The 9,376-nt window shown below is 43.0% G+C and overlaps 1 protein-coding gene across 1 annotated transcript in view; it reads right to left on the bottom strand.

The window, feature by feature from the left end:
• The window catches only part of UPF1 (UPF1, RNA helicase and ATPase), an 87,047-nt gene that overhangs the window by 49,709 nt on the left and 27,962 nt on the right, over positions 1–9,376 (bottom strand). Inside the window, exons 4-5 of the mRNA XM_018555667.1 lie at positions 6,991–7,158; positions 5,242–5,422 (exon numbers count right to left, since the gene is read on the bottom strand). Of these exons, the coding sequence (XP_018411169.1) occupies positions 5,242–5,422; positions 6,991–7,158 (349 nt within the window). The remainder of the gene's footprint in view (positions 1–5,241; positions 5,423–6,990; positions 7,159–9,376) is intronic.

Raw genomic sequence — 9,376 nt, 5'->3', positions numbered from 1 at the left:
TGTTATCTGTTTACACTTCAGTAAACAAAAACAAACAAAAAAAGATTTTGTTCATCTTTAAAATCCTTTTTAGATTCCATTGAGACACAGCTCTGAAGAGTTTTGAGATTTGCCTTTAGGTGAAAATGAACACATTAAAAGCCTGTCACTTTAAGGACATAACTCCTCCCACCTCACCTGCCAGTGGTAGCAAGCAGTACAAAAAAACTTTTCTCCTTCAATGGACTCAGAGAAAAGGATTTTAGGGTACAAAATCCTATCTGCCCTATTGTCCATTGGGGGACACAGCTCTTAAGAAATCTGAGATGTAGGGATGTTCAAAAGCAGTCCAAATAGAGGGGCAGGCACCACAACAACTAATCACAAATTAAAAAAAAAAAATGAACTGTCAAAAGTACACTTAAGGAGAACTATGGTGTTAAGGCTTTCCACCATAGTTCTCCTTAGGGTAACGGGAGGACACAAACTAGCGTCCTCCCGTCATCCTAGGCTCAGTATACTGAGACGCTGCAGCTGAAGCGGATCCCGACAATTATGTCTGGATCCGCCCAGCTGCGTGACTGACAGCTGGCTCTGCCTATCTCTGCCTCCCCCGTCCGTTCCGCCAGTCAGCGCTGGAGGATCGGAGCAGGGAATCCAGCCGAGAGCAGAGAGTCGTGACAGGATCGAGAGGTGAGCGAACGCCGCTATGTGTTCGCTCACCTCCCTGTGACAGTCTCATTGTCACAGGTCGGCTAGAACTATGAGGTGAGTGAAAAGCACTCACCTCATAGTTCTCCTTTAAACAGCTGCCCGAAAAACCTTTATGCCAAAAGTAGCATCAGAAGAGTCAGAAACATCAAAATTATACATTGAATTATAAAAATTGCACAAGTGTGAACAGAAGACCAAGTTGCGGCTTTGTAATTTTGAGTAACAACTTGGTTCAAAAGGTTTTATGCAAAGATGAAAATCAAGTTCAAGGCCCACGGAGGAAAAGGAGACCCAACAGAAGGAGCTACTTGAGTAACTCTGAACAAAAGTAATTAAGGAATTAAGGCAAGAAGGCGTTGAAAGGACAGACAAGGCAGATGTCTAAACCCTTTATGGTAATTCGAGCTAAACGCTGATCTACCTCAAGTTGAAGGCAAGACAAAAAAGTCGCAATATAGAAGAAGAGCACATGTGGAAAACCTCAAGGACTTACATCAACGAAAATAAACCTTGCATGTATGCAAAAAAAAAAACAACAAGTAGATCTACCAGCATTAAGTCTTTAAAACACTTGGGTTTCAACAGACAGGCCATTAAAGCCAGCAACCGAGAATCAGGGTAGAATATTGGGCTCCGAGATAAACGATCTGGAAGAAGCCAGGGATTGTCTGCCAACAGGTGACCAAAATCGGAATACCACACCCTGCGAGGCCAATCTGGAGCGACGAGAAGGACTAAAATTCCTCCGTGTACCAACCTGCAAAGCAGTCGAGGTAACAGTGTTAGTGGAGGAAAAAACAAACATACATTAGAGTGTACTGTTACCAGGGCTCAAAATTTCAAGTCCTGAGCTACTAGCCAGGCCTTAAAAGTTACTCGCCACCAGTTGCCCCACCTAACCCCTACCCTGCCCCGGCCTTAACTCCGCCAGGTCAGTGGTGCAATGCCGAATGCAGAAGTCAGCAGCGTAACGCACAGTCACAGTACAGAGAAAATATTTTCTTTTCCCGCTGCATAACTTTCTGGCCGGGCCAACAGTTTCTCTGCAGTCTTCCTCCCAGCCTCGCAGCCGAACTGAAGACAGCGGAAGGGAAGACAGCCGAACTGAACGTCATCGAGGGTGTGCACCGCCGGCAGGACCAGGGATGGGATACTACCGCCGTGGCAATTGCTCGCTTCTGTTCTCTTTTCTCCTCCTCGGCCGCTCTGTAGCTATAGAGGAAAACAAAAGCGAGCAATCGCCGCGGCGGTAGTGTCCCATCCCTGGTCCTGCCAGCGGTGCACCCCCGCGTGACGGCCGCGTGAATGTCATATTCCACGGGCCCAACGCAATGTTCACTCGCCAATTGCGAGGGGCGAGTGGAAATTTTACCACTGTTCCAGGTGACAAAGTTGTTGAAACACCTCTGGATGGAGAGACCATTCACCCGGATCCAGATGGCGTCAGTTGAGAAAGACCGCCTGCCAGTTTTCTACTCTCAGAACGTGCACCACTGAAATCGCTGGAACCTGAAGTTCTACCCAATCCTACACCGAATGTACTTCCGTCACCGTTGACACTACTGGTACCTCCCTAGTCACTTTTTTATTCAAACGCAAGATGGGTCAGACGAATTGCCCTCAAGTCCAGTACATAAATCTGAAGCTTGGTTTCAGATTTCTCCAGATTTCAGACAACTCCACACAGACAGATGATCCAAGAGACAGCCCCATCCCACAAGACTGGCGTCCGTTGTAACAATCTTCCCAATTATAGGAAAATAAAAATTACTTTCCCAATGACAATGCAGGAGATGTCAACCACCACAACAGATATATTAATACTCAATCTGATCATGTGTGTCCAGCGATAGTGGAGACTTGTCCCACACTGTAACAATGTTCCTCCGTAAAGTCCTGGATTGAAACGAAGCAAACGGTACTGCTTTGACGGTTGACATCAATCCCAGTATTCTCATGCAGGTTCTCAGAGAGACACAGCGACAAGATCAAAGCGGACAAAGTAGATCCAGCATCATCAATATTTTGTTCCAAGGAAGGAACCCTTTTGCTTGAAGGGTATACAACAAAAGACGCAGATACTCCAAGCGATGTGACTGAAGTAGGGACGACTTCACAATGTTAAGAATCCACCTAAAGTCATCTAATGTACACAGCACCGTCTAGACATTTGAGTTCCAAAGTAGGACGAGACTGTTTGCAAAGCAAAAAGTCATCCAAGTATCTGATAACTGGAATGCCATCGCAACGAAAAAAAATCCCAGAACCAGAGCAAGAACTTTTGTAAAAACTCTGGAGCCGAAGACAACCTGAAGGGAAGAGCCACAGACTGATAAGAAGCATATCGCAAAACGAAGGAAATGTTGAGAGCTGGAAATCCCAGAATGTGTAAATAAATACACATACTTTATGTCTATGGAAACCAAAAAATCTCCTCGTCTGCAAGAGGCAACATCTGATCAAATGGATTCCACCCAGAATTTGTAAATATGTACAAACGTATTGAGTTCTTTCAATCCAGAATTGGATCAAGTCTTCTGTTGGGTTTGGGAATCAAACAAGACTCTAGTAAAAACCTTGAAAACGTTCTGGCACAGAAATGGGAATAATAAGGCTCTGCCAAAGGAACAGGAATTATTAACAGACCTTTGAACTGCCCAAAACAGGTTTGTCTAACACTGCAAAAACATGGGAAGCTGGAACGCAAAGAACTGAGGAAGAAGCTGAAAATAGACTCTAAAGCAGCGGTCTCAAAGTACTGGCCCACGGGCCAACTCTGGCCCGCGAGCCGGTACTAAGTCAGCCAGCTGACATGTGGGGCACACGGTCACAGACCGCGCGCCCGACTTGCGGGAGAAGCTACACGATCTGCATCTCTGACGTATGCAGACCGCAGAGCTGCTCCTGTCAGCTCCGGCCGGAGCTCTGTCAGTTCTGAGCTCCGGCCGAATGATGGATCATTAGTAAGGTCTAGTGCATACCTTACTAATGATCACCACTAGATCACAAGGGAACAACGATGTGCCTCCTCCCTGCACGGATGAAAGCAGGTGAGGGGGCTTGGAAGGAATATTCCATATATGAGGGAAGAATTCACGTTTACCTCCCATAGCTTTTTTTTTTAATCTAATCCAAGGAAACTTCAAAAAGACTACCACTGATGTAGGGCAAACATAACATTTCATAAAATTTCCATTTGCATTGGGGTTCTGCTGACTAGCATTTAAACCAGATAACTTTGCGTATCTAAATGGAAAAGACAGACACACGTGAAAAAAGAATCAAGAAAGGCATCATATATGAAATGAGAAGCAACAGTCATCTGATCCACACATTCAATAAAATGTGGATCAACTCCAGCAGTCACCTGTTCTCTACTAGATTTTGTCCAAAGTAGCCAATGGTTAAAGCGGTGCTGAAGTTGTTGTTTTTTTTTACAAAATCCTCTGGAAAAGGAAACAGGTACTTAAAGCATCTAGGAACCAGGAATTACTTATCTGGAACTTCCCAATATAAAAAACAAAAATCGGGTGAGAGGAAATAAACTTGCAGGCACGCTCAACTCAGGTTTATGTGGACCTAGACCAGAAATGGCAGAAGTAGAAATAAAACAGCAGATTCCTTTAATTTTAAAGAGGAATGCAGAGCCTCAACTACGAAAGCAACCATTACTTACTAATGCTGAGTGAATCTGTCACATCCCAGCTACTGCATCAATGATATGGCATAGTGTTTATGACAAGCATTCATTAGGTGTATTGTATTCATGAGCTGAATCTCTGTAACATGTTTATCAATTAATGAAGGAAAAAGTGCACTCCCAAGCACCTAGATAGGCATTACTAAATTCTGGCCGCTGTATAGCCGTCATGAAGGCTGCGGCTCCTTACCAAGTAAAAACTATGTCAACAGTTATCCAAGGATATGAAGGAGGAGGAAAACGGTTAATTTTTCCCAGTAAGCCTGAGCAGAAATAAAGAGGAGAGCTTCTCCATGTGGCCAATTTGTGAAGTACATATAGTTTAACCACAGGTCACCATAGCAACACCTCAAAGGCCTTGTAATGCACAGGCCACTTGTGACTGGAATAACCAGAAACATCAGTGAAACCATTGTAAAACAGAAATGCCACAAGTTTCTGAATAAAAACAGTAGTAAGTCACAGTAGGGGGGAAAAAAAAAATCACTTACAAAGATTGCTAGCTCTGTGGGATAAGATATGATACAACACTTTCAATATTTAAAGTAGACCCTCCATAAATATGTAAGGCTTGCTTTACTGCAAGCCCCCAACAACTCAAACAGAATTAAAAACGTTTATGTTTTTTAAAAATATATTTTCAAAAAAACCTTTTAAATAAAAACCAGGAACCCAGGCTTATGGGGAGGTGCATGTGACATCAATCTGCCTCATGGGAAAGCTGGGCATTGAAAAGCCTATGAGGATATATTCTTTAAAGCCAATTTTTTTGGGTAGTTTGGGACTAACAGTTAAGCAGAGCTTTCTTTTTCATAAAAGGTCCGCTATAAGTGTTAAAAAAGAAATACCTTCCAGAGCTCTTCTAGCTTGTTTATTTGCTGAGCTGTGATCTGGCGAGCTCTCAGCTGCTCTTGTTCAGATGGGATCTTCACCAGCCAGGAGAGGAAGCAACGATCTTGTATAAGGGGCTGCCACTGAGAGCTGTCCCAGTTAATATCCTTTAAGCTGCTTTGACTAGCACAGGGTTGCCTACAGGGGGAAAAAAAACAAACACAAAACATTCACATGGTTTTTACTGCAACACAGATAATTAGCCATCTACAGAATCTACAAGGCATTACAGCGATACATAAAAATCGAAGCACCATTGAGAAGTGTCTACATTGCCGCCATAAAAGAAATGTCCAGTCCCACCCCTTTCCTCCATAAAATGACAGCAGGATGCGGCACAAGCAGAGTCACTGGCTTTCAGTACTGTGTCTCCTGTACAAAGAACAGTCTAAAGGGGTGATGGCAACTACAGCTTGAGAGCAAGCCGGAACTGAGATGAAGACTTGCAGCAGTAACTACTAACCACCCACCGAGGAAGCCACTGTGGCAGGATTAGCAGTCAGAAAAAAAAGGGAGAGGCAAATTTTTTTATCATCAACATTCTAGAGCAGATAGGAGGAACAGAGAGGACAAACTAGCCCTAAGTCTTAAAAATAAGATAAGACACTTAAAAACACAGCCTTGTACTTGACAACATAAAGCAAAATATTATACAAGAAGCCTGATGTCATTCTTCAGTGGAAGGTGTCTAAACCCAATGCATCAAATGACAAAGTTCTATTTAAAAAGCCTGTGACATGTATCTTTTATCCACGGGTGGCCATGAAAACTATAGCTCAGGGTGTTCTGTAGAGCAAGAAAAATGTACTCAAATCACATCCCCAAATACAAATTCCACTGATCGGTAATGTGGGCAATAATTAGGGCTCTGATAATCATCCAACAGGCCTCCAGACTAGTAAAAATACTGAATAGTCAATGCATATTTCATTGGCTTTGAAGAAAAAAAACTTCCACACAAAGTAGGTGATGGCTGGTAAAAGGCATAAGGCTCTTCCTCCCTAGCAGCCAAAATAGCTTAGCCTATTATGCAAGCTGACCCTCATTAGATATCTGCTAGCCTGTTCCTCAGATTTGTTGTCACCGTAAACAAACTACACAAGAACTATACAATAAATCTGTTTGTTAAAGAGTTGATGTATCCCCATTGTCATGAAATGACGGTACAAAAAAGCTGGGCATGTTAGATAACTGCATCTTATTAGGTTCAAGAGAAAAGAAAAACCTCATTCACCATTTTATGTTTTTGTTTTTTTTTTGCTAATGAAAGGAACAAAAACACTAAACTGAGGAGTGAAATCTTATGCATTCACGTACCTTAACGCTTAGCATAAATGTATCTTATATGTGTAGCACTCAGCTAAAGATCACTAAAAACTACAGTCTCACGTTTAGTTCGCCAATTTGTATTGAGATTGTAGTCTACCACGTGAGGGGACTTGGAGTGGTGGCTACTTTACAACACACAGGGACCATGGGGAACAAAAATAGCCACCCTCCAGAAGGAAGGACAGTGTCAGCACCAATTCAGAGATGATTTGAGGATCTACAGCTGAGTGATAGACAAATAAGGTACATTTTTGTTAATAGTTACGGTATTAAATGCATTTTTAAGATTTAACCAAGTATAGTATCATTTTTGAATAGGATAAAGTATAAAATTAACAACTGCAAAAGACAAATTGCTATTTTCCATCCTCACCTACCTGCACAGCAACACAACTACTGAATCAGCTTTTGCAGGGATAAATCCAAGCAGAAACACATTTCTGCAACCACAATTGTAGCATTCCAACACCGTTTCACCCAGAGGTCCATCCTTGTGCAAAGTAACTTCTTTACACTTTGCTCTGACCAGATGGTTCACAATGTGGCTGAAAGGAAGGGAAAAAGTTAGCCAAGACATAATCATGCAAAACTATACAAAGCTAGACAAGGACATATCAAATAACTGTAAATGGCTTCCCAGATACTGAAGAAGTTAATGACTAAAAAGGGCAGGGTTCTTCTTTGATGACATACAAAAGCAAGTATCTCTAGTAGTCTTGGATCTAAAAATGCCATGTAATGCAGCTGGAATATATTTTTAATTGCCATCTTAACTTGCCTTTCATTGAATTCAACTTATCAAAGTTTAGCTCCTGCCAAACTGTCTGGTTGCAGAGTGGCAATACAAATACTGGTCTTGGCAAGAGATTCAGGCAAATATGGCCTGCTCACCAAGCAACACTTACTACATGGTCGTTTAATGCTATCTGATATGGCGGTTGGATACATCTTCTAGTTCAGAGGAGCTTTTGCACAAAAGCAGAGATTACCCTGCTGCCCCCATGGGCTGTCAATAGGCAAAAACTGCAAGTTATTTCAAATACAATACCTTGGGGCTCACAGGTAAAGCAGATTTCACAACCTAACTGGGCATAAGAGATAGACAGAGACACACTGAGGCAGCCATCTGTGCCAGTATTACTGCTGCACAGATATTGTGCCATGACTAATCTTCTAGATTGAAAACGGATGATCTGCGCTACCGAAAAAACAACAGGAAGATAAACCGGACTAGCTAGAAGCCACTAAGCTCAGGTCCTAAGCCTCAAAAGGTTAAGAGAACTATGGGTTTAAGATTTTTCCCCATAGTTCTCCTTAGGGTAACGGGAGGACACAAACTAGCATCCTCCCGTCACCCAAGGCTCAGTATACCGCGAGCTGTAGCTTGCGGTATACCGAGACGCCGCAGTATACCGCGAGCTGACGCTTGCGGTATACTGAGACGCCGCAGTATACCACAAGCTGCTGCTCGCGGTATACTAAGACGCCGCAGCTGAAGCGGATCCCGACAATTATGTTTGGATCCGCCCAGCTGCGTGACTGAAAGCTGGCCCTGCCTATCTAGAGAGAGAGCCAGCTGTACCCGCCCCCTCCCCCGTCCGTTCGCCAGTCAGCGCTGGTGGATCGGAGCAGGGAATCCAGCCCCTCCCGTCACGGCAGAGAGCCGTGACAGGATCGAGAGGTGAGCGAACGCCGGTATGTGTTCGCTCACCTCCCGATCTACTGAGCCGACCTGTGACAGTCTCATTGTCACAGGTCAGCTAGAACTATGAGGTGAGTGAAAAGCACTCCTCATAGTTCTCCTTTAATTAGTCGATGGTGCAGCGCTATAAGCCTCACGGTATAATAAACTAGAAACAGTGTTATGAGAAGGGTTTGTAAAAAATACAAAATCCCTTGATGTATTGGTCCTCTCTCCAAGGAGAGTATCAATGTGTTATATGTGTCTGCATGGACACTGACAAACGAATAAAGATGTTTAACAATGTGAATCTCTCTCAAAAGAGAGTAGCATGCAATATTAAATTGTGTTGCTAAAATTGATACATGATTGTGAGTGTGCATGTAGAAAAAAAACACATGCAAAAAAACACACACAATCCTAACCGAAATGCTGTGAGTGGAGATGCTAACATTAAATGGTTAAAACAAATATAAATGAATAAATAAAATAATTGTGTGTAGTAAACAATGGAAGTGTCCAATTCTGTTTATTTCATCCTCGGGGAAAAAAGTTTTTTTGAAATGATGTGAAGCAAATGTGTCCCACAACTCAAAGAACCGAAAGCTGCTCGTCAGAAGAAAAAACCCCCGTAGGGTATGCACTCACCAGATAAAGGGTGTTTGTAAACCATATAGTTTTCCGGGATAGGGGCCACAGCGCTCTGTTACATGCTACGTTCCGTCATCGCCTCAATGTATCAGGAAGGAAGCCGTTACTTCGCCGTGAGAAACTTCATATGGAGTTTCCAGAAGCCGTCAGGATCCAAATCCCAGGATTTATGGCCAGATCCAGAAAAAAAGGGGGCAGAGCAAAGTGCTCATAGTGTATCAAAATAGAAGTTTATTTAGCACCATAAAAAACGCTCAGCATAGCGTTACCAATAAAAAAAATAAAAAGGAGTATAACTGGCCAGTCAAAAGGTTTTTTTGAGCACTCTTCAGACTGTTGATGTGCCGTGAATACAGGCCCGTATTCACGGCACATCAACAGTCTGAAGAGTGGCGAAAATTTTTTTTTGACTGACCGGCCAGTTATACTCC

This window comes from Nanorana parkeri, unplaced genomic scaffold (genome assembly GCF_000935625.1).
Source record: "Nanorana parkeri isolate BGI_ZX_2015 unplaced genomic scaffold, ASM93562v1 scaffold207, whole genome shotgun sequence".
Taxonomy (NCBI): Eukaryota; Metazoa; Chordata; class Amphibia; order Anura; family Dicroglossidae; genus Nanorana; species Nanorana parkeri.
Note: the sequence above shows the minus strand (reverse complement) of the source record. Positions and strands in the feature narration are given on the sequence as shown.